At 47.0% G+C, this 25,699-nt stretch overlaps 1 protein-coding gene across 1 annotated transcript in view; it reads left to right on the forward strand.

Annotated features, from left to right (window-relative positions):
- Positions 1-25,699, forward strand: part of GALNT17 (polypeptide N-acetylgalactosaminyltransferase 17) — a 431,611-nt gene that overhangs the window by 382,912 nt on the left and 23,000 nt on the right. Inside the window, exons 7-8 of the mRNA XM_065892271.1 lie at positions 19,950-20,135; positions 22,577-22,714. Of these exons, the coding sequence (XP_065748343.1) occupies positions 19,950-20,135; positions 22,577-22,714 (324 nt within the window). The remainder of the gene's footprint in view (positions 1-19,949; positions 20,136-22,576; positions 22,715-25,699) is intronic.

Here is a 25,699-nt window from a genome sequence, read left to right on the forward strand (position 1 = left end):
TTGACCCCAGGCCCTGCGAGGCCTGGCAAGGACCCAGCACTACACGTCCACCCCAGCTTTAAGGGCAGAGGAGCTGGAAGACAAATCAGAGGGCGTTATTTCCTTACACTGAGGTCTGGATACCAGGGAACTTAAAGCTATACAAGCCAGAAATAAAATGCATTTGAAAAGAGGGTTGAGAAATTTGGGGGATAGGAGGACAACAGATAATTATTGGAAAAACAAGGGTTATTCTTCCTGCATCACGGTGGGTCATGATGACACAAGAACCCAAAGTGACGGTACGCATCCTGCCACTCGTTCGCTATGCAGCAAAAGTTATTTACCTTCTCACAGCTTCAGTTTTTCGTTTGTAAAATGAAAGGTATATAAGTAACTTGATAGAATAATTGTAAGAATTAAATGAATAAGCTATAAAGTGCCTAGTCCAAGGCCTTGCACATCAGAGATGTAATTATTATTTTTCAGATTGTCATGTTCATGGTAATAAAGGATGTTCCAGTGTCGCTTGTCTGGCCTCATGGATCATAGGACTGACTCAGGGAACCACTTTTCTGTTCAGAGACCAGACTCCCTGAGAATCCTGGCTCCACGCATTAATATTCTGGTTACTCAGTAAATGCCTGCGATGTCAAAGACATTCCTCTGTGCTGGCTTCGGACGAGGAATCAGAGGCGGGGCACCTGGGTGACCTGACAACATGATGGGAACGTAAACAAGGAAACAGCAGGCAGAATGGAAATGCTATGGCTGGAGAAGTAAACGAGGCATCTGTGGGGCATGCAGCTCCGAGGGAGGGCTAGGGAAGCTTCTAGAGAAGGCGACATTGAGATGAGACCTGAGGATGAGGGGGAGAGATGGAGGGTGGATGAGAAGTCTCATTATCAGGCAGAATTGGGCCAAGAGGATTTTTCTGGGGGGAACAGAGAGCCTTTCACTGTGGCTGGAGCATCGGTGGGGGAGACAGGAGCAGATCAGCAGAGACCCGGTCTTCCAGGCTTTGTGGGTAGATTTTAGACCATCTCCTGAGCTCATGTGAAGCCCCTGAAGATGGAAGATGGGCAGAGCTGAGGTGCGATTGGCACTCTGGGAAGCTCAGTCTGGCGGGGTTGTGGAGCACGGGTTGAATCGGGTCATGACAGAAATGCAGGGAGACCAATCGGGGTGGCACCTGGGTCCTCCCGGGAAGATGCCAGGTGGGGAAGCGGCAGCGGGGATAGAAAGAAGCAGATGCTTTCAGGAGCTGTTTCAGAGGCAAGCTCACCAGATCCTGGTGACAGGTCGGCTTTAATATTAAAGGTGACGAGATGGCTGTGATATTAAAGGAGAATGAAGTTCCAGGTTTCTTCTCTGGACAACTGGGTGAGATCCACGGTGCCCTTCCCTGAGATGGGATGAGCAAGTTTCTGGTGAGGTTGGGACTAAGTTTCTGAGGTCTGTGGCCCATCCGGATAGAGGGACGAGCAGGCCGTTGGACTTACGGGTCTGATGTTCAACATCGCCAGCGGGCGACCGGCAACTGACCAGAGAGAGCTTGGAAGAGGAGCCCTGGGGAGCCCCGGAATGTAAAGTCCAGGGGAGACGCCTCTTGGGAGCAGGCAGAAGGAGCAGGCAGAAGGAGCAGGAGCAGGCAGAAGGAGCAGGCAGCATGGCAGAAAGAACCGAGGGAGAGTGGCCCCATAGCAGCCAAGGAAGGGGAGAGTTCCAAGAAACCAACCACCTCCTGCCTGGATCAGCTTCACCTCCTCTCTGGTCTCCCCGCCTCTGCCCTGGCCCTTGTAGTCCATCTCAGCACAGCAATCAGAGTGATGCTCTTAACACTTATGTGAGGTCGTGGTACTCCTGTGCTCCAGAACCGTCAATGGCTCCCCATTTCACTTAAAAGCTAGAGTCCTGGGCTTCCCTGGTGGCGCAGTGGTTGAGAGTCCGCCTGCCGATGCAGGGGACGCGGGTTCGTGCCCCGGTCCGGGAAGATCCCACATGCCGCGGAGCGGCTGGGCCCGTGAGCCATGGCCGCTGAGCCTGTGCATCCGGAGCCTGTGCTCCGCAACGGGAGAGGCCACGACAGTGAGAGTCCCGCGTACCGCAAAAAAAAAAAAAAAAAAAAAAAAAAAAGCTAGAGTCCTTTCGGTCCCCTAGACAGACCCCTCCAAGAACTGACTTCATGGCCTGCTGGTCCTCCCAGCTTCTCTCCTGCAGCCCCACTGACCTCCTCGCTGTTCCTCAAGCTTACCTGGCAGGCTCCTGCCGTCAGACCTTTGCTCCAGCCCTTCGCAGCATCCGGAATGCCCTTACCGCCTTCGTGCTGTAGCCTCTCTCGCCTCGTTCTCGCCGCCCCCAGCCCTGCTGAGTACTCCACGCCACTTTACTTCTTTTCTCCGTAGACTTCCCACCTTCCGACGTGCTACATAATTTACTTATGTATTATACGTGTTATTTAATATCTATCTGCCCTCGCTAAAAGTATCAGCTCTACCAGGCAGAGATCTCCAGTTTTTTTCACTGGTGCCTGAAACATAGTAGATACTCAACAGATGAATGAATGAAATGGGTCAGCAGGACTGAGAACTACGTATGAAAAGGCGTTGCAGTGCCCTCGGACTGATTCAGCAGCAAGGGCATCTGTCACGTTGTGGAGAACACATCCCCCACTGTACAAGGAGGAAGGGGGGAGTCTGGGGCTGTGCAGTTTCCCACCTGGTGGCTTCTGTTTGCCCTGATAAATGCACACGATGGCATCAGCTGAAAGTGAGGGGTGGTTGGAGATCGGAGGAGGACGAGGAAGACTGAAATAGTTGCCGCGAGGATCAAAGAGGGGGATCTGGGGCTTCCCTGGTGGCGCAGTGGTTGAGAGTCCGCCTGCCGATGCAGGGGACACGGGTTCGTGCCCCGGTCCGGGAAGATCCCACATGCCGTGGAGAGGCTGCGCCCGTGAGCCATGGCCGCTGAGCCTGCGCATCCGGAGCCTGTGCTCCGCAACGGGAGAGGCCACAGCAGTGAGAGGCCCGCATACCGCAAAAAAGAAAACGAGGGGGATCTTTTCAGGGAGAAAGATCCCTGCAAAGTGGGCTTCCCCGGCAGTATTTCGAGCCCCGCTGAGGTTTGCGGACTTACACTTATGGAGACGACTCTGTGTGCTTGTAAGATTTTTCTCCAGTCATATTTAGTAGTGTGAGTATTGGTCCAGGAAATGCAGACCCTTGGTCCCATCCAAGGCGGTGGTTTTGCCAAGAGAGTGCAGAGGAGGGCGGGGTGCAGAGGCACAATGAGAGGGCGCAAGAGAGAATTCAAAGGGACAGAGGAGGAACTGTAAGTTGAGCTGGAAAGGAAGGGCTAGGCAGAGCCCGAGTAGGAGCGGCAGGATATGCCAGTAGCGGGGTGCAGAGCCTCCGTTCAGCTACTACCTCCCCGGGTGATTTGTGCCTCGGGCTTAATTGACAAAGGTGATTGAGTGATGACACCGAGAGGTCAATGCCACTGAAAGAAAAGTTTACTGTTGCTCAGACTTCTCCTAGAAATGAGTGATAGGCCACAAAGTCAGGAGGCAAAAGGAGTGAGAGGAAAACCTGGCCAAAGCCCTTATTGAGGTTCTACCGGGTTGGGGGGGCAGGGTAAACAGTTTAGGATTGGCTGGTTTGAATAATTCGGGCACACTTGGGGCATAGGGGCTGTCCCAAGGTTTCTGGTACCTGGCCCTGGGTGATTTAGGGCAGGGCGAATCTTGCCTTGGTATGTGAGAGTTAGGTAAGGAGAGGGATCAGAGTATGGGCCGTGGATGGCAGGGAAGATATAAACAATGTGGTTTGGCCCTGTGTGTAGTTTGGCCCTGTGATTAATGGATGCCACATAGACAAACATAGAGTCTAAGAAAATACGGTTAGGACACTGGGTGTCTTTGGGCAATTTGCTCAAACTCTCTTTGCCTCAATTTCTTTGTTTCTAAAATGGGGAACATAACGGCACTTACCTCATAATGTTATTATGTGATTGAGTTAGTAATAAGTTAGTAAATGTGAAGTGCCTAAAATACAGCTAGGTGTTAGCTCTCATTATTTTGTTGTTAATTTTACCATTACGGGCATCACATGGCCTGAGGCGCCCCCCCTCTCTGAAAAGGTACAGTGGGAGTAAGTGAATGAGAGAAACAGAAGAAAAGAAAAGGAGCCCGGGGTCAGAGTGGGTCATTCCGAATTGGCCAGTGCGGAACTGTGGGAACAGGGCATTGATGTAGAGGGTGAGGGTCACTGCAGGACAGGGAAGTTCGGACATTTCTCAGCACTGGCTCTGTATGCAACTCACGAATTGGAGTCATGTACAATGTACCCGTGCACAGCGTACATTTTAGACCATCTGCTTCATCTGTGAAATAGTGGCACAAATATGGAGTGTTACAATAGATGAGGAAGGGGGGCTGCCCCTCCCTTGGATGGTCAGGAAAGTGCTTCCTTGGAGGGGTCTCTGGCTTTGAAAAGTGGGTGGAATTTGGCTGGGCAGAGAGGCCAGGAGAGGGAGATCCTGATGTGGACACAGCGTGGGCACTGGCTGAGTTTAGAATGGACAGGAGAGCTTGTGGTGAGTGTAATGCGGGAGATGCAGGAGGTGAATCTGGGAGTGTAGGCTTGGGCCGGAGTAACAGACGCAAATAATGAAATGGAGCTTTTTTTTAATATCTATAAATTTATTTATTTTTGGCTGCATTGGGTCTGTGTTGCTGCACACGGGCTTTCTCTAGTTACGGCGAGCAGGGGCTACTCTTCGTTGTGGTACGCGGGCTTCTCATTGCGGTGGCTTCTCTTGTGGAGCACGGGCTGTAGAGCGTGCGGGCTTCAGTAGCTGTGGCACACGGGCTCAGTAGTTTTGGCTCACAGGCTCTAGAGCGCAGGCTTAGTAGTTGTGGTGCACGGGCTTAGTTGCTCTGCGGCATATGGAATCTTCCCGGACCAGGGCTCGAACCCATGTCCCCTGCACTGGCAGGTGGATTCTTAACCACTGCGCCACGAGAGAAGTCCCTGAAACAGTCCTATCGATATTCTGGTTTGGGTACCTGCCCTCAGTGTGTAGTGAGGGCTCTAAGTCTGGGATCCTGGGGACTGAGGCTCGTGACGCTTTGTGAGGGAAGAACATTGCTTTGAAAGGAGTCAACAGAAAAAAAGATCTGAGATTTGAGTGGCACTGGGCGATTTTATGAGACCCTTTCACGGATGAAGCCGTGTCTAGGTGGATCACACTCTCATCTCCAGGGTACACACCCGGGAGACAGGCTCCGCTTTCTCCCCCCCAGTGTCCTGGAGGTGCTGCTGTCTTCATCCTCTCCAGGTTGGTGTTTGCATACTACCACCGGAGGCTCTGCCGCAGAGGAATTGCACAAGGAGGCCCGTGGGGACAGCTCAGCCCACTCCAGCTGGCGAAGTGGAACTCCTTGTTACCTCTGCCACGGAGATGAATAATTGTGAGCAGCCTGGGAAACACTGAAACCCACCTAAACCACAGCACACAACTGAAAGCGGCAAAAGCAAGAAATGCTCTGAGCTATTAAATGCTTTGTGACCGTGCACAAAATCCTGTTATCCTGGGATCTAGTGCAGAGCTAAGCACAGCAAACTTTCTGGTGCCCATAAAGCGTTGCTCCTAGCCGCTACATGGAGCTCTCTGTTATTGCTTTATCCAGTTGAAACTTCAGGTAATCTCATAAGAGGAGGATGTGCTCCGACAAGGCAAAGGAAAGGGTGGTTGATTACGGGAAGAATCTATTCTTTTCATTAATAGATCTCTGGCGCTGTTTGCTCGGAATAAGGGATAATCATTTCTCGCAATCTAGGAACCGTGTTATTTAGAAAATTAGGATAAGTACAAAACAAAGCAAGAGTGGAGAAAAAAATAACTTTCATCTTAGAATGCCGGAATGCTGACAAAAAGATAAATCATGCAACGTTTTCCCTTGCGAGATTTGCATGAATGTTATTTCTTGTGGTTGCTATTCCACTAGCGGTCGTTAATTTCTAAATCAATCATTTAATGTAGTTCCTTTTGCCTGGAAGAAAAGATCAAAATATTCATGCAGCCTTCTCATTGCCAATGGAAATCACATACCTCTTTGTCTTGATTTAACCTCTTGTAAAACCTATTTGGGGAGAGATGAAAAAAATCTCTTGAAATCCATATTCTATATTTTTTAGATGATAGCTGATAATAACTCCAAAACAAGGGAGTTTAGCCTGGAGTCCATGCATCTCCAAGGAATCTGATAAAATCGACGGCTCTGTAAACTTGGTCCGGAATGTAAAATGCATGTTTTATGTTCACTCATCTCTAACCGACATTAGCAATTATTTCAATCATGAATGGAGGCCATAGATCTCTGTACCATTAGCAATTAGTTCAATTATGAATGGAGGCCATAGGTGTCTGTACCATTAGCCATACTGTGCTTTTGACTCCAACAGGAATCACAGACAAGCATATATCACATCCTACTTCTTACAGACATCGTGAAATACTTAGGTCTCCTCCTGTCTGTAAGAGGAGTTTAAATTTATAGCAGTTGTTAAATCCACACTTGATCTTATTTAATGTCTTAAAGAAGTATATGTATCACTATATCATGATTTTTAATACTTGATCTGGACTTCCCTGGTGGTCCAGTGGTTAGGACTCCGTGCTTCCCCTGCCAGGGGTCTGGGTTTGATGCCTGGTCAGGGAGCTGAGATCCCACAAGCCATGCAGCAAAAAAAAAAAAACCAACCAACCAAACAAACAAAACTTGATGACTATATTTCAATATAATTGGTTTCCAAAGTAATTCTATGCATTTTGTTTTATTTGATGCATTTTTAAAAATTGGGGTGTAGTTGCTTTACAGTGTTGTCTTAGTTTCTACTGTACAGCGAAGTGGAGTTCCCTGTGCTATACAGCAAGTTCTCATTCGTTATCTATTTTATACATATTAGTGTATATAAGTTAATCCTAATCTCCCAATTCATCCCACCCCCCCTTGGTATCCATACGTTTGTTCTCTGCATCTGTGTCTCTATTTCTGCCTTGCAAACCGGTTCGTCTGTACCATTTTTCTAGATTCCACATATATGCGTTAACATACGATATTTGTTTTTGTCTTTCTGACTTACTTCATTCTGTATGACAGTCTCTAGGTCCATCCGTGTCTCCACAAATGACCCAATTTCATTCCTCTTTATGGCTGAGTAATATGCCATTGTATATACATGCCACATCTTTACCCATTCGCCTGGCGACGGACATTTAGGTTGCTTCCATGATATTTGATGCATTTTTATTCTGAGAAGGGATCCATAGGCTTCTCCAGACTGCACAGGTGTCCATGGCACAGGTCTTTCAGGATCTTTCCCTAGTTCCAAACAAGTAGATACCCTAAGCTTGTAAAATGTGGGTGCTCAGGCCTATCCCAAGATCCACTAAATCAGCACCTCAGGAACTGGGACCTAGGTGTGTGTGTTTTTCACGAGCTCCCCAGGTGACGGGGCTGCGGTCAGCTCAAGTCAGAGGTCTGTTATTTGGAAACCTCTGACTTAGATCATCTGTATCCCAATAACCCAGCCCTCGGAATTTGGAGGTGGCTCTGCTGAAAGGCTGGAGCATAGAGAGGCAAGGTCTTCTCACACTTCTGGAAGTGTGTAAGGTGGGAAAGAGTACGGAGCTTAAACAGACCCCAGTTTACTTTTGGGCCTTATTAAGCGTGTGTCTGGGGCATGCTCCTTAACGCCCCGAGCCTCAGTTTCCTCCTCTGTAACTTGGGGAGGGACCTGCCTCACAGGTTTGTTGTGAAAATGAAATAAAATCATGAATATCAAGTACTTTGCAGAGTGGCTGAGTAGGTCTTAGGTACCATTGTTGTTAAAGATAGTGATGTTGGCCTTCTCTGGTGGCGCAGTGGTTGAGAGTCCATCTGCCGATGCAGGGAATACGGGTTCGTGCCCAGGTCCGGGAAGATCCCACATGCCGCGGAGCGGCTGGGCCCGTGAGCCATGGCCGCTGGGCCTGTGCGTCCAGAGCCTGTGCTCCGCAACAGGAGAGGCCACAGCAGTGAGAGGCCCGCGTACCGCAAAAAAAAAAAAAAAAAAAAAAAGATAGTGATGTTCTTGCTTGTGAGCTAGGAGCTATTCTGTGGCTGGCATGGGAAGCAATGGTTATAGAAAGGCAGTAAGACCTGGCTTCCAAAGCTCGGTAGGGTGTTTGTCCTAGAGGTTCCAGTACAGCTGTGTTCAGCTGTGTTAGAGGATCTGCTCCCAGTGTTTCCAACACCAACTATCCCAGATGGGCTGACATGTCACCAGGAGTACGGGGCTGTCTGCTGATGCCTCTTCCATGATCCTGAGAGGGCAGCATCCCTCCTGACTACCCCACTCCTTCACGTGGAATGTAACACCTCATTTTGTGGAAGAAGCTCCTTCCTGTCTGCGGGCCAGAAACTACTTTCCCTCCATATGGGAAGCGCTTTAATCAGATCTCCTCTGTTTCTGGGAGGGGACTTGAAATGTTTTCCCAAAGCGGGCCTCTAAGCTAATAACAAAAGGTGCTACAATTTCATAGGCAACTAACTACTTCAAGATGAATCTTTTGAAGGAAAGTTTTCCTTTACAGAACCTCTTCTGCATTCTCTACACCCTTCTATTGGCCCTGTTCTCTCCGGGTTCCTCCAGGGCAGTGCCCTGTGATGAAATCCAGGGAAAATGTAGGAAGGATATTGTATTAGTTTGCTAGGGCTGCCATACCAAAGCATCACAAGCCTGGGTGGCTTAAACAACAAAAATTCATTTTCTCACACTTCTGGAGCCTAGAAGTTCGAGATCAAGGTGTCGGCAGTGTTGATTTCTTCTGACGCCTCTCTCCTTGGCTTGTAGATGGCCAGATTCTGTCTGTGGCATCATATGCTCTTCTCTCTGTGTGTGCATGTCTGTGTCCTAATCTCCTCTTCTTATAGAGACGCCAGTCCTATTGGATTAGGGCCCCACCCTAATGACCTCAGTTACCTTAAATTCTCTCATTAAAGGCTCTATCTCTAAATACAGTCACATTCTGAGGTCCTGGGAGCTAGGGCTTCAACATATAAATTTGCCGGGGGGTCGGAGGGTGGAGGTGGGGGAATGCAATTCAGCCTATAACAGTCATGATTTCTTCCTGTCCCCTGAGCATTCCTCCTAGGACCCAGGGGTGGCAAGAAAAGGCAGGAGCAAACAGCATCTGTTAAGGATGTCAGACACGACGAACTTCAATCACAGGCTGGATTGTGTTTCAAATTCTCCAGGACAAAGGCCTTGAGGCAGCCTTTGAAGTAACCCCAAGCTGCTGGTTCTTTAAGGTTTCAAAATCAATGCCATTCAATAGCATTCTAAGAACTATGGAAACCCAACCCCACAGACCCCAGGATTTTCACAAAAGGGAAAAAAGGGTACATTCAAGATAATACAGTGTCATTCCTGTGTTTTCTCTGAGCCAGAGAGCGGGCAGACTTATTTTGGTCAGGCTGGCTTTTTTTGGACCGCGCTTTCTGTGAATGGGTAGTGAGCTCAGGCGTTCGGCCTCACAGCCTCTGTAGGAGCCAGGCCCCTGGCTACTTACAGCAGCAGAAGTCAGCAGGTAGGAGATGACATCTTAGAATTGTTCAGAGAGACCCCAGGCCTGGAAGATCTGCCGGACACAGCGTTGAGAGCAAGAGCAAAGCAGTGCCAGGGAGACTGTTTAAAAATCTAAAAGACTATTTCCCTTTATCATCTCTGCTGCTGGCTACCATTCCAGCCATTCCCCAAACATGAAACTGGCCCCATGCAGGGCAGAGGACAGAACAGGATGAGGGCACATCACTGCCATCGTCAGTATTCAGATGCAATAGTCAGCCTCCACAGACGTGGAGGAATGGATTGTTTTCTGGGAGAGAAATGGAAATAAAATTATTGGGTTGGAAGGAAGCTCTGGGAGGCCACCTGCTTCAGGTCATCAAATCCATTCAAAGCCTGGGATTCCTGTAGATGTTTAAAAACTCTACACACTGGGCTTCCCTGGTGGCGCAGTGGTTGAGAGTCCGCCTGCCAATGCAGGGGACACGGGTTCGTGCCCCGGTCCGGGAAGATCCCACATGCCGCGGAGCGGCTGGGCCCGTGAGCCATGGCCGCTGAGCCTGCGCGTCAGGAGCCTGTGCTCCGCAATGGGAGAGGCCACAACAGTAAGAGGTCCGCGTACCGCAAAAAAAAAAAAAAAAAAATTCTACACACTTTCAAGTCAAAACAGGAGATGCGGCATCTCTGGGGCTGGTTATTCTGGCCACTGGAACAAGCAAACCTCCAAACCTCAAGGGCTTCGCTGAGATTTTAGTAAAAACCAATTGTGGATGTTCACAGTTGGCAGGTAGCCTTCCTTGTGGTCATTTGGGGACCTCGGCTCCTTCCACATGTGGCTCCTCCACCTTTAATAGGTGACTTCCAAGGTCCCTGTGCAGTGGGAGAGAGAGGATGGAGAAAGCATACTGGCTTTTCAACCACGTCAGCCCTGGGGGACACGCCTCCCCTAGGCTCCCATATACGGTGAGAATGAGTCTTAAGGCCACACCTCCCGTGGGGAAGCCAGACTGTGGGTGCCCAGGAGGCTGTGGTGCCCAGGCTGCAGCCTTTGCCATAGAGTCTTCAGGAACCGGAGCTGACACTGGCAGAGGTTGGCCCCATCTTTCCCATGTGCAGTGCCGTGTTTAGGTTTGGTTCGTCAGGGACGGTTATGGGCCCAAGGAGAGCGTCACATGATCCTCTGGTCCACCTGGGCACCAAAATAGAAGTTGGAATTGAATAAAAGAGACTGAGATCTGTCACCTTCTCAGCATATGCATGTCGTGAGGATCCTTTCTTGATCAAAGCCCTAAGGTGTACACCAAAAAACTTGAAGAGGTGGCGAAATCTACCAACATCGTAACTCATCAGGCCCCAAGCCACCAGCTGCAGGCCCAGATTGACTTAGGAGGGTCATCTGATAGTTCTGAGTTTCCTTTTGTGCCCAGACGCAAGTGAGCCGGGATCTGTGTTTGTCTTTCCCTTGCTTTAAACCACCCAGCGTCTCCAAGAGCACTGAATGGCATGATGGCCTGGAATTTCTGGGCTCCAGACTCGCCTATGGTGGCAGCATCCTGGCCCCTAAGGTCACCCCTGCCCAGTCCTTGCTGACCATCAGTAACGACTGGGTCATCCACTTTGCCCCCGAGTCCCTGGACCCTGATGCTCCATCCTGTCCCTTTCCGGAATCACAGCTTATTATCAGTCCAGTTACTAGTCCAACATTTAAAACATTAGTTGACGTTCTCAGCAGTTGATGCAAAAAGAAAAGGCTTGTATGGAATTATTGGAAGGGTTCTGAGGAGCCCCCGGCTTTGAAAGGTCTTCTTGTCTTAATGTCTTTCGAGGGGGCCGGGAGGTGGACTCGCTTTCCGTTTACATTTACCTTCCAGTTATTCTTACCGCTCTCTTTTCTTTGCGGATCCTGGGAACCTGAGCGTGTGTTCATCCATCAGGGTGGCCTCCTGTGCGAACCAGCTCACAGGGGAAGGAAACTGGTTACACCCCTCATCTCAGCTGCAGGAGGAGGGAGTGGAAAGGGAATGGAAACCTTCCTGCACCTGGACGATGCCTCCTCGTGACCCCATCACCACCAAGGCCAGCGTGTTTGGTGATGTCCTTCCTGTGGGCACCAGCCAGAGGCCCTGCTGCTGTCGCTGCTCAGGACACAGCTCATTTGCAGCCACTCTCATGGTCAGCAAGTAGTCGCTAACTTGGGTTTTCCCAGCATTTACTATGAGCCACCATCGTGATGACAAGTTTTACGTACATCACTTCGTCTCTTCCTCAGCACATCCGTCAAATCGGGTGCTGTTATCACCTGCCCTTCAAGGTTGAGGAAACCAAAGCCCAGAGATGAGCATATTGCAGCTGCCATGTGGCCGAGCTGGATGTGAGCCTAGCGCTTCAAAGCCAGCCCTGCCCTTTCGTGATATCGCAGTCCACAGCAGTCACAATAGTAGCTTGTGGGAAGCCTGGAGCCAGCGGGCCCCGCAGTTCCCGTAGTGACTCTCAGGGTCGTCGATATCCACTTCCTCCCGTCTGCAGAATGGGGCCCCGTCCTCCCCTTACCAGCTCTCCCCACCGCCCTTGATCCTGGTCTGGGGCACCCGGACTGACGGCTTGTTGTGTGGTTCTTCTCAAACTCTGTCTGGACTTGGACATGTCCACTGATGCAGACTTTGGCGGTTCACCCTTGGGATCCAAGCTTTGGAACTTGAGTGAGGGGTTCTCACGTTTCCATCCCCAGTGACAAGGGAGAGTGGGGCTCCCTCTGGCCCCCACTGGGGAAGAAAGAAGAGTTAGCTAAGCAGCCGGATTCTCCCCAAGGCATGTCTCAGGCAGACTGTGTCCTAAGGAGTGGGACGGGAGGTCCTTATTAGACGACGGCCAGTGGGTAGATGAGCTGTTTCATCTGGTGGAGCTACGGAGGGCTCATCCGTCCTGGCCTCTCATTAGTCCTAGTCCAAAACTGCAGGCAACCCTGAAGTCACAGTCCCCTTCTGCAAATTTCTGGGAGAGGTCATTGTCAAGGTCTTTTAGTTAACCCTGACCAAGTCAGTTTCAGTGAGGGAACTCGGGCGCTAGAGAAAGCGATCACAACCTTCGAGAGCCTTTTGAAGCGTGGCGGTGGGATGCTCTTTGAAGCATGCGTCCATTCCAGTCTCCTTCCAGATCACTGTACACAATCTCAGAGCTCTGGCCCTTTGGGGTTAAAGACAGAATTGAATCTAAATTAAAGAAGATGTGGTATATGTCTACAATAGAATACTACTTGGCCATAAAAAAAAAGAACAAGATCATGCCATTTGCAGCAACATGGATGGACCTAGAGAGTATCATACTAAGTGAAGTAAGTCAGACAGAGAAAGACAAATACCATACGATATCACTTATATGGGGAATCTGAAATATGGTACAAATGAACTTACTTACAAAACAGAAACAGGGCTTCCCTGGTGGCGCAGTGGTTGAGAGTCCGCCTGCCGATGCAGGGGATGTGGGTTCATGCCCCGGTCCGGGAAGATCCCACATGCCACGGAGCGGCTGGGCCCGTGAGCCATGGCCGCTGAGCCTGCGCGTCTGGAGCCTGTGCTCCGCAATGGGAGAGGCCACAACAGTGAGAGGCCCGTGTGCCGCCAAAAAAAAAAAAAAAAAAAAAAACAGAAACAGACTCACAGACCTGGAAAACAAACTTATGTTTAGCAAATGGGAAAGGGGGTGGGGGAGGGATCGATTAGGAGTATGGGATTAGCAGATACAAACTACTCTATATAAAACAGATAAAGAAAGACATACTCTATAGCACAGGGAACTATATATAATATCCTGTAAAAAACCATAATGGAAATAGTAAAAGAATATATACATACATATACACATATATATACATTTTGCTGTACACCAGAAACTAACACAACATTGTAAATCAGCTATACTTCAACAAAAACTAAAAATTAAAAAAAAGAAGAACTGAATCGAATTCACTTTCCTCTGTGGTTGAGCATCGTTCATCCACAATGGCACCCTACCAGCTCCTCTTTAATCCTAGGCAAAATGCAGACTGAATGATAATAGAGCATGGTTGCATATGTGGGGAAATGAATGCAGTGTTATCACCCCCCCCCCATTCTGGCTGCTTCCACCCCAAGGTTCTAGAGCGGGCCTCAACACTTTCCTGGGGAAATTCCAGTTTTAAACTCTGAGGAAAGAACAAAGGCTATGAGTAGGATTCATGTCTCAGTTATCTTTACATCCCTGGCAACATTTAGCTCTGAGCTCTGGTCTTAGTGAACACGTATGCAGCATTGAATTGAATGACTAAGCGAAGTCAAAGGCATCGGGCTGGGTGTTGGGGATGCAAAGATGGGTAAAATGCTTGATATCTCCTTAGTCGGAGCTGCTTTTTCAAGAAGGGATAGTCCAAAGGAAGGAGTCTGTAAACAGGGCAGAGACGGCAGGACAGAGACAGCAGCCAGCGAAAGCCAACGTGGGGCCGTCTAAGGATAGGGAAAGAGAGGTGGGCAAGGGAGGGGGAAAGACGGGGCCGAGCTGGCCCAAAAGCGCCTGATTAAGGCTGCTTTGAGCTATTCTTCTAACATAGAAGCCCAGCCCTCTCTGACCATATCATACCAGCAGGCTGGATAGTAAGGCTGGCGAAACTTTTAAATCAGTGAGCATAAACCTGATTTATTTGTTCCCACCCCCCGCCCCTTATTTTACGTACATAAGCAGCAGCAACTAACATAAAAAGAAGGGAAAACAGCCCTCCCAACACCCTTTTCATGCTCCATCAATCAAGCTGCTCTCAGTATGCGTTTCTTTTCTCCCCTGAATCACGTGGCCTTTGCCAAGCTTCGTTTTAATTCCTCATCTTGCATTAAGAGAAATGACTTGTGGGGAGGCGGGATCCCGCGGGAAGCAGAGAATGGAGGAGAGCTGGCTGCGCCTCAAAGAAATCTATGTGGTCAACGTTTGTGTACATCTTTATGAAGATGTCCTTGCGGCACCAGTGAACATATAGCAGTTTTAAGAAATGGGGGGGTTGAGGAAGATGGCAGAAGAGTGAGATGCGGAGATCACCTTCCTCCTCACAGATCCATCAGAAATACATCTACACGTAGAACAACTCCTACAGAACACCTACTGAATGCTGGCAGAAGACCTCAGACCTCCCAAAAGCCATGTGGATGAAAGGCTCTTGGTGCTCCAGCCAGGAGTCAGGGCTGTGCCTCTGAGGTGGGAGAGCCGAGTTCAGGACACTGGTCCACAAGAGACCTCCCAGCTCCACATAATATGAAACGGCGAAAATCTCACAGAGATTTCCATCTCAACACCAAGACCCAGCTCCACTCAACGACCAGCAAGCTACAGTGCTGGACACCCTATGCCAAACAACTAGCAAGACAGGAACACAAACCCACCCATTAGCAGAGAGGCTGTCTAAAATCATAATAAGGCCTCAGACACCCCAAAGCACACCACCAGACATGGTCCTGCCCATCAGAAAGACAAGAGCCAGCCTCATCCACCAGAACACAGGCACTAGCCCCCTCCACCAGGAAGCCTACACAATCCACTGAACCAACCTTAGCCACTGGGGACAGACACCAAAAACAACGGGAACTACGAACCTGCAGCCTGCGAAAAGGAGACCCCAAACACAGTAAGATAAGCAAAATGAGAAGACAGAAAAACACACTGGTCCACAAGAGATGAAGCAGATGAAGGAGCAAGGTAAAATCCCACCAGACCTAACAAATGAAGAGGAAATAGGCAGTCTACCTGAAAAAGAATTCAGAATAATGATAGCAAAGATGATCCAAAATCTTGGAAATAGAATGGAGAAAATGCAAGAGAAATGACTTGCATCGACTGGCAGTAGAATCCAGGTATTTAGGGGTTCTCGCCGCTGTGGTATTTAAATTGGGGTATGTTTTGAGGTCCATATTGGTAAATCCTATTATTGAGAAACTAATAAATAAAGGAGAGGTTTGAAATTGAATTTTTGGAAAAGGACTCGAGGAGGAAAGCCATCCTGTGCCCATCCAGTGTAGTGGAGAAACTGCGCACGTAGACTGGGAAACGCCAGCGCACTGTCCCCAGGATGGCAGAGGGGAGCGCTGAGGGGCTGGCGTGAGTCCTCGCCTCTGGGAAGCGGGTTACCAGGGAGTCCTGAAACGGATTGGGAGGACGGAAGTAACAAATAAAATACTCTCTTAGCCAGCAATCTGTGTTGTCTTGAAAAGATTTTGCCAGCCGACAAAAGGCTAAAATTTGCCTGCCCTTAGATTACCGAATGGGGTTATTTATATAATTTCTGCACTAAGCACTCCTTCAGTGTTGCTTTTAACATTGTAAATGGGTTTAAATGGTTTCCAAAGTGACTTCACATCTGATACCAGGAAGAATTCCTGTCTCTGGGGAGGCAGCATTGAGAGACCAGCTCCAGAGCATTAGGGCTTCCCTCCCTAAGAGAGAGGATGGGCGGGGTCCCCAGGACAGGGCTTCCAGGTTCTCTGGGGTCAGATACTAGCTCAGGCCTTGAAAGGAGCACATGCAAGTAAGGACCCTAGAGGTGAAGGTCGGGGGCTCCCTTTCTGTGCAGGGATGGGTTATAGGGGCTGCAGGGGCCTGTGTGGCCCTAGAACACTTTGTGATCCAGAATACCAGGATGTGGTCACAGGAACCACACTGGTTTATTTACCTCTGTGTCCTTTGACTCCCCTCCCCCACTTTTTTTAGGGGTAAACTTTTTTCTCTCCTATATTTCAAATCTACATGACAAAATCTAGAGAAACATATGTTTTCTTCTCTCCTGAGAGATGTCAGTGAAATCTCCTGTTACTTCAGGTATCTGTCCCTTTGAGTTGGGAAGAAAGCTTGCTAAAAACAGACTGGAGGCCTTCACAGAGAAGCCTGCCACTTTCTGGCTGGCTGACCTGTCAACTGTCTGCAGTTCTCCCATTGGAGTCCTGAGATTCTTCATTCTCACGTGGAGAAAAGCCAAACATAACTTGTGAAAAGCAGCATCGTGAAAGACATCAGAGTAGGACACTACATCGTTTCCAGGTAGCCTGGAGGGTGCAGGGCTGCCTTGATAGGTTTGGCTGAGACACCGGGATGGAGAGCCTGGGGCACCTGCGGGGAGAGGGAGAAAGTGACTTGTTTAATGTCATACAGCTGGTCTTTGGAGGACGTAGAACAAGAATATTGGCCTCTGCTGCGGTTCATTCCTCTGCACCTCACAGCCCTCTCCACGCCAGCTCTATACAGAGCCCGGGGGACAGACTGCCCTTAAGGGATGATTTGAAAGGTCTTGCACACTGACATCCAAAAAGATGCTGAAGACTGAGGCAAGAGAAAGAGAAATGACACTGGAAGGCAACTTCATTTTCACCCTAAGGCCTCAGCTCACGATAAAAAGACAAACAACCCATTTAAAAATTGGGCAGGGGATTTGAATAGACATTCCTCCAAAGACAGACAAATGACCAATAAGCACACGAAAAGATACTCAACATCATTAGCCATCAGGGAAATGCAGATCAAAACCATAATGCGATACTACTTCATACCCACTAGGATGGATGTAATCAAAAAGATGGACAATAACAAGGGTTAGCGGGGATGGGAGAATTCAGAACCCTCATTACACTGCTGGTGGGAATGTAAAATGGTACAGCCACTTTGGAGAAGTCTAGCGATTCATCAAAAGGTTAAACATAGAGTTACCCTATGACCCAGCAATTCCACTCCTAGGGTATGTACCCAAAGGAAATGATAACGTATATCCATATAAAAACTTGCATATGAATATTCATAGCAGGGTTATTTGTAATAGCCAAAATGGAAACAACCCAAGTGTCCATCAACTGATAAATGTATAAACAAAATGTAGGACATCCATACACTGGAATCGTATTCTACTGTAAAAAGGAATGCAGTAATGATATTTGTTACAACATGGGTAAAACTTGAAAACACGATGCTAAGTGAAAGAAGTCAACCATCTGAGATCCTCACCAAGCTCTGCTTTGCTTTTTCCAGTCCTCCAGAGCCTCCCCAAACTGGAATCCATCCCTCGAATCTTCTTTTTCCCATCTCTCTGTGTATTTATTTATTTATCTATTTTTGTCACAGCTTTGTTGAGATAGTCACATACTACTATAGCTTGCCCATTTAATGTGTACAACTCAATGGTTTTTAGTATATTCAAGAGTTGTGCAGTATTCACCACTATCGATATGAGAACATTTTCATCACCCTAAAAAGAAACCCATACCCGCTAGCAGTCACTCTATTCCTCTGGCCCCACCCTCAGCCTGAGGCAACCATCAACTTACTTTCTGTCTCTATGGATTTTCTTTTACTGGACATTTCACATAAATGGAATCAAATAACATACAGTCCTTTGTGACCGACCTCTTTCACTTACGTAAGTTGTCAGGGTTCATTCAGGCTGTAGCATGTGTCTGTATTTTGTTTTTATTGCTAAATAATATCGTATGGATATACCATATTTTATCAGTTGATGAACCTTTGCCTAATCCTAGATCATGAACTTTACTCTTCCGTTTTCTTCTAAGTGTTCTATAGTTTTGGCTCTTACATTTAGGTTTTTGATCTGTTTTGGGTTAATTTTTGTATATGTTGTGAGGTAGTGGTCCACATTCATTGTTTTGCATGTTGTCCCAGAAGTGGAAGTCCTCCAAATTTGTTCTCTTCAAGGTTATTTTGGGTCCCTTGTATTTCCGTATGAAATTTAGGATCAGTTTGTTAATTTCTGCAAAGAAGACTTTGGGGTTTTGCTAAGAATTGTGTTGAATATTTAAATCAATTTGGGAAGTATTGCTAACGTAACAGTATTAAATCTTCTAATCTGTGAACATGAGATGTCTTTCTGTTCATTCTCAGAATCCTGAAACTGTCTAGGGCCGCATACCCATGGAACTCTGTGGGTTTGTATGTTGCCCACTCCTGGAAATTCAGCCACCTTCGTTTACCCTGTAAGGTCTCTTGCCTCTATTCCCCCATAGGCCTCTTGCTATATTTTGCTTCCCTGACTTGGCTTCCTTCCACTGCCAACAGCCGAGTCTGCCCCAGTTCATGGGGGCATCTAGTTGTCAGGTCACAAATCAAACTAGTCTGGATCACCTGCTGTCTACCAATCTCTTAGCTCACATTCTCCTCCTTGAAGAAACAGGCAAGGTGAAGATTCTTGGTTATGAGGAGAAGTTTCCATCTGTATTATTTCCTTGTGGTGCAGCCAGAGTTGGGAAGTAGAAACAGAAGATCACACACACACACACACACACATACACACACACACAAATTTGCCACTAAATTCAATCAATAAAGGCCCAGGGGAGGTGTGCAAACACTCGAGAGGGTCCCAGTATCCTCGAGGAGGGAGTTTGGGAAACTGAAGGTAGAAAGGCTTGAAGTGACCTAGGTTGGGGTGAGCATACATGGTCTGTGCTGACCTGAGTTAGCTCACGGCACACTCTCATTTACAGAGAATATACAGGACTGTCTCAAGGGTCCCTGAAACCTCTCTGTGTCTTCTTCCTCTTCTCCTCACTAGTACCAGGAATTCATTTTCACAAATCAGTCCTTCCTGACAGTCGGAAATGCTTTGATTGTCCTGCTTGGGACTGAGAGAAGCTGGGTGGTCCTGTTTTCCTCTGGGACAGGGCCTTTTGAGCCTGGAAGCCTGCCGTGCTCCTGCAAGAGGATGGCAAGTTGTCACTTCCTTGGGCTTTTGCATCCCTTAGAGGCAATTAACATTTCAGCCTTCCACTTAAACATTCTAGCAACAAGTACCACCTGTACATGATGGCATTGGGGTGGATGCTTCCAGAAGGCCCGGCGTCTGTGCTCTTAGGACTCCAAAACAGAGCGTATTAGTAAATGGAGAATTAAACCGTTGTACACTTTGTGCTGATACGAATAAAGGTATTCTGTTTTTTTAGTTTGAATTTGCCATTATAGCTCCGTAGGGCCCAGCTTCAGCCAGATGGGAAATAAAACCTTCACAGGTGACAATTGTGCACCACTGAGAACTTAAGAAAACCCATGCGTCACCAGGAGCACATCACACGTATTGGCGTTTCTTAGGAAGAGCTGCGTTTTAATATCCTGAGCTGCTGTATCTATGAAAAGCTCCCCGAAACCATCTTTTCTACCAGTTTTAGTCAGGTGAGGTTAGGCTATGCTGCCGTAACAGACCAACCCCGAAAGCTCAGTGGCTTTATATGTGAAAACACATTTCTCACTCAGGCTGTCTCCTGAACCATTGCTTTCGGGCCCGGGGGAGGGAGCAGTGGCTTCTGAGAATTCCTCTGTCAGGCTGATGAAGTCCTTGCCTCCCCTCCCCAGGTGTGGCTGTGCGGGGGCAGCATGGAGGTCCTGCCTTGCTCACGGGTGGCCCACATCGAGCGGAAGAAGAAGCCATACAACAGCAACATCGGCTTCTATACCAAGAGGAATGCTCTCCGGGTTGCCGAGGTCTGGATGGACAATTACAAGTCTCATGTGTACATAGCGTGGAATCTGCCACTGGAGGTAGGACCAAGTAGCCCTTCCCCATCACCCTAGAACACTGACATTATGTTTGATGGGTCACTGATCCCTTTACTAAGCCAATGGTTCCTCCCCAGAAAGATGCTCACCCTTGCAAAATTATAAGTGTACTCTGACGTGGCTTACAGACCTCCAGGTTTTAGAACCCCTGCTTTACATGGGGATCGGCACCTTGGAAATCTCTAGATCCATTTACAGAGATTAGAGGGGTCTCACCGTGTTAATTCTGGTCTCATATTAATCTTGACACCCTGCTTCTGAATGTACACCGTGTGCAGAAGATCCTTGCCCAAAGTTTTTGGCACCAGACCCTGCCGTCTGCTCTCACAGTGTGCCCTCCCGTGGAGCTCCAGCTGCCCTGTGACGTATGTCCCTGCTGTATGCTGGATCCTTGTTTACTTGGCTCTTCGATTCTCTTCCATATTCTACCCAGAATATAATCTCGGAAAATCCCCATGTTACTACTGCCCCACAGGAGTATTGCATGGCGGTTGTGCTCTGGCTTGGTTGGGATCCCAGCCCTGCCATTTACGGTTATGACATCCTGAACAAATCTACTTATCATCTCTGTATCTTAGGTTCCTCAGCTATAAAATGGGGATAATAGCAGGTCCTCCTTCCTAGGGTGATTGTGAGAACTAAATCAGAAGTACTTAATCTAAGTACTAAGTACTAAAGTACTAAAACTAAGTACATGTGATGTACTTAAAGCACAGGATCTGGAATGTTGGCCAGCATTTCTGTCCTCCAGAGCACAGCGGGGTGACCTATACCCTCAGCCACAGTCGGGTTTATCTGTTCAGCCAGAGTACCTGTAGGTGTCCGAGCTGTGGCATTGTTCCCACTGAGAAGTGGCAGCCCCTGCGTTTCAGTAGGCTGGAGCCCAGGACAGCAGAAATGCAGTTGAATATGTGCGGGTTTGTGGATAAAGAGGATGAAAGTGAAGCATTTTTATATCATTGTTGTTACAATTATTGAAACCATGGTCTAAAGCACTGAAAACCCCCTTATGGCCATGCAGCACTTTATAGCTGTTAAACTAGAAGTGATTTTCCACATTATTATATAAAAATAGGCAACCTTTGTTGAGCTCCTTACACTCTCCCAGGTACTCGCTAAGTTTCTTATTTGCAATATTTCATTTAGCCCTCATAACAACCTCATGACAGAGGAACTGCCTGCCCTGGTGTTCTCATCTGTAAACCAGAGATTGTTAACCCTGGTCTCATAGGGCTCCTGGAAGGATAAAAATGAGGTTTAAGACAGAGCATAACAAATAGTAAGTGCTCAATAAATGCTAGCTTGATATGAACCCACTGTGATGTCCATTTTACAGATGAGCAAACTGCAGCTCTGGCAAGTGAAATTGACTTGCCTAAGGTCCTACACCCAGCACATGGCAGGGCAAGGATGTGAACTGGCCCCTTCACTCAACTCTGCCCACAGCCCTGTGACATCAGTGGAAGAGACGTTGTCATTTTTCTTGTTTGCAGAGGAGAGTTGTGATCTAGGATGGGGGTGTGACATGGGGTCCGAAGAAGTGAGGGCTGCCGACCCTATCTCGGTGCTTCTCCATCATTACAAACCACCTCGGTCCCTCATGCCAGTGTTCCCCACCAGGCTTTTCATAAATGACCATCCTCATTAATCACGCTAAGGATATTAAAACAAAGAGTTAAATATCACCGCCCAGGTTTGCCTTTGGATATTAATGTTTGACATTTAAAGGGACTTTTCTTTAAAAAAAAAAATCACTGTTTAGCTGCTGAAGAAGAAATCTTAATGAAATCATTTAAACACTTCTCCTGCTCCGAGATGATGCTTGGCTGTCCGCCGCGGAGGAGAGCGTATCCTGTCTGCACTGGGTCACAGCCATCCTGTGGCTGACTCTGGAATCGTATTTCAGCCACTTTATTTTCCCCTGTCAGCACGCAGCAGCACATTACAGGTTCACTTCTGTAAAAGCAGAGTGAATTATTCATTAGAACATCATTACAGGCTTTGCGGTGGAAAATTATTTTCACATCCGCATATAATGAACTTCGCAAAGAGCCAGCAAAGGGGGGAAATAACACGTGTACGGAAAAGAAAGATGGGAGGAGGTCATAGATGTTTATTTTCTCGCCTTAATCAAATAATTCCTCTAATAATTGGGTCCTGAGAGTCACTGAAGAAATGGCAGAGATGGAGATGGGGCCTAGGTTGTCAATATCAGTGTGTCGCGGGATCCCTCTCATGATGGTAAGGTCGGCTGACTTTGGGGGTTGCGTGCTGCGCTCGGGGGACAGTATTGTCTAGCTCGGGGCTAGATGATCAAGTAGGGGCTTCAGATTTCTCTCTGATGGTTTCCCCAAAGGTGACGCTGCCTGTCCTCCAATCTGGCCAGCGCCCCCTGGTCACTAATGCCCTTTGCTTACTTTCAGAATCCAGGAATTGACATAGGCGATGTCTCAGAAAGAAAAGCCTTAAGGAAAAGTTTAAAGTGTAAGAATTTCCAGTGGTACCTGGACCACGTCTACCCAGAAATGAGAAGATACAATAACACCGTTGCCTACGGGGAGGTAATTAAGACCACGCTTGCTCTCGGCTTGGATGGCTGCGCGGCGGGCTGTGGATTGCTTTGCTGGGGGAAAACAGGGAACAGAGTCGTTCGCTCATTCATTCATTCATTCATTCAGTGATTAGTTTTTGGAGGTGCAGGCTTGACAGCAAGGGTCTCACCGGCTGGTGGGGGGATACCTGTAATCAATGGGGGCGTGGACGGTGTGGAGTGTGGAGTGGACCATGAGTTCTGTTGAGGACATTCTGAGGTCCCCTGGGACCTGTACCTGGGACATTGAGCAGGAAGTTGGGTGTAAAGAGAGGCGGGGACTGGACCTGTCTGTCCACTGCCCAGTGCCGTGGGCCAGAGCCACTTAACTGCCAAAGAAAGGGTACGGCTGCTCTTCTCAGATTTTCTATGATGGCACCTTTCTGAATATTGAAACAGATTGACTTTTCTCTTAGTACAAATGCCATAAACCTGCATTTTAGAAAAGTTTGAATATAGCGATAATAGCAATGAACACTTACAATGTGCCGGTACTGTTCTAAGTGCTTTTCACATATGTGTTCAGTCACCCTCACGTTACTAGGCAGTAGTGTTATTTCCATTTTATTGATAGGAACGCTGAGAGTTAGAGACATGAAATACATTATCTAAGGTCTCACAGCTTGTAAGTCATGAAGCCAGGATTAGACGTAAGCATTCTAATTCCAAAGATAAAGTACATTTGGATGTATGGTCTGCTTTATTGTGTGTGTGTGTGTATTTCTTTTTACTAAAAATATAGTTTTTATATACATACTATACTTTTTATATACACCTCTCTATGGATATAGATATGGGTATAGATGTATATAGATATTTGAGACTAAAACCAGGCTGTCCACAATGCCTAATAATTTGAAATGTTACTAATAATAGAGAATATTTTCCTGTGTTAAGCCTTTTTCTGCAACATTATTAATGGCTGTATAAAATGGTACCTTTTGTGTATGCTGTGTTTTGCTTGAAAACGTAGATATTTCTGTTGTTTCCTTTTTTTAAAAAAATATTATAAGCAGCACTGCTGAGAACATGCATGTGTATAAGCACTTGGGCATCTTCCCTGTTACATCCCTGTGTGTTTGGATGAGGAATCGGTGTCACAGATTCTGGCCAGGGCTCAGGGAGCCCGGTGCTCTGGACCCACCAGAGATACCCCACTACTTCGGCATTTGGATTTCTTCCCCGTGACAATCAAGCTGAAGCTAGGAGGACTCTCATGGACTTAGAGTGTTTCCTTTTTCTACAACTGTGAATTTTTCTATTTTATGCGAGAAGCCTTTTGTAGGGAGTAAATCAGCCCCAGGTTAAATCATCAAGGTGCAGGCGAAGTGTCCCTTTGGGGCTGGAGTCTGGGTGGGGAGCTTGCTTCTTGCAGGGGCAGTGAGTGTAGTGGTTAAGGACTCGTGAAGATTCTGGAGCCAGCCTGCTGGATTCAAGTCCGAGTGGCTCTTTCAGCTTCTGTCCCCTCATCTGTAAAATGGGGAAGTGAAAGTACCTACCGCGTGGGGCTGTTGGGAAGATGAAACAAGCCGCCATATATAGAGTTCTTAGACCAGTACCTGGTACGTCCTACTACTTATTAATAGGTCCACGTGTTTCTCTTTGTTTTTGGTTTTCAAAGATCAAATATAAAGGAGGCATCGAAAAACAGTGGGCAGTAAATGGATTATTTGTAAGACAATTGGGTAAATTGCCCAGCTCTTTGGAAAAGAGAACAACTTAGATTTTTACAGCATATCATATCCCCAAGTATATTTCAGAAGGACTATAGCATTAAGTGAAAGAAAAGAAGCCATAATCGAACCATCCAGAAATAGATATGAATCTGAACTCTGGGGACGGGCTCTCTAAGAATGAAAGCTATGGAAGAAGATGCAAAGAAAAACGATATTTGATATGAGCTCATAAATATTAAAATAATCTATATATCAACTGAATGGAGAAATAATATCCCAAGCTGGAAATCTGTATGTCATAAATACTGTAGATGAGTGGATAATGCCATTAATGTATAATGAATTCTGTGAACTGATTTAAATAAAAATTTTGATTTAAATAAGAAAATAAAACATCCCCAGAGAAAAATAGACAAAGTACAAGAGAACATACAAGTGGATGAAAATTTTATATTTATTTCATAATCAAAGAAATTAAAATTTAAAATACACTGAGGTAGCTTTTTTCCTTCTACCAAATGAACAAAGGTTCAATTTTGGACTATATGTTGGTACTTTGCCAGCGAGATCTTAGTAAAATGAAAAAGCACAGCTCCTCTGGTGAGAGTGCAAATTGAAACAAGCTTTTTAAAAAGCGGTTTGAACCACCTGTATTAAAAGGCTTAATGATAGTCATACTTTCCTCTCCACTCTTATCCCAAGCAAATAATCTGAAATGAGGACAAAGATTTGCGAGTAAAATGGTTCACCTCGGGGATTTATTTTTTCCTTGATCAAAAATTTGAATTTAACTTGAAGGTTAGTTAAATATACTGTATTAATGGTTTGCAGTAGTTTGCAGCCATTTCAAAAGGTGTATACAAAAGTTTAATGATGTGAGAAAAATATTGATAATATAAGACTTAAGAGGAAAAAGTCAGGATTATAAAATTAGATTAGCTACCATTTTAGATCGGAAGTAAGCAAGAGAATAGTATTGGGAGGTGAAACTTCTACGTAGTGGGACAGACAGTTCTTATGTGGAACTGTTTATCATGTTTTCCCAAGTGTCACTAATGTTTATGTGATGATTTTATAAATGAAGAAAAATACCTTTGCAAAGAGAAAGAATAAAAATGAGAAAATGCCAGAAGTCCAGGGCACAGTTCCCCAGGCTGTGGACTGCATAACTCCAGGGCCTGCCCTTCACATGAAGCACAGTGTAAATGACAGCTGTGGAGCTGAAGGGTGGAGTGGCCTTGGAGATAACATAGAGATCATAATCTGATTTTTGGAGGGGG

The sequence above is a fragment of the Phocoena phocoena genome, chromosome 15 (assembly GCF_963924675.1).
Source record: "Phocoena phocoena chromosome 15, mPhoPho1.1, whole genome shotgun sequence".
In the NCBI taxonomy this organism is placed as follows: Eukaryota; Metazoa; Chordata; class Mammalia; order Artiodactyla; family Phocoenidae; genus Phocoena; species Phocoena phocoena.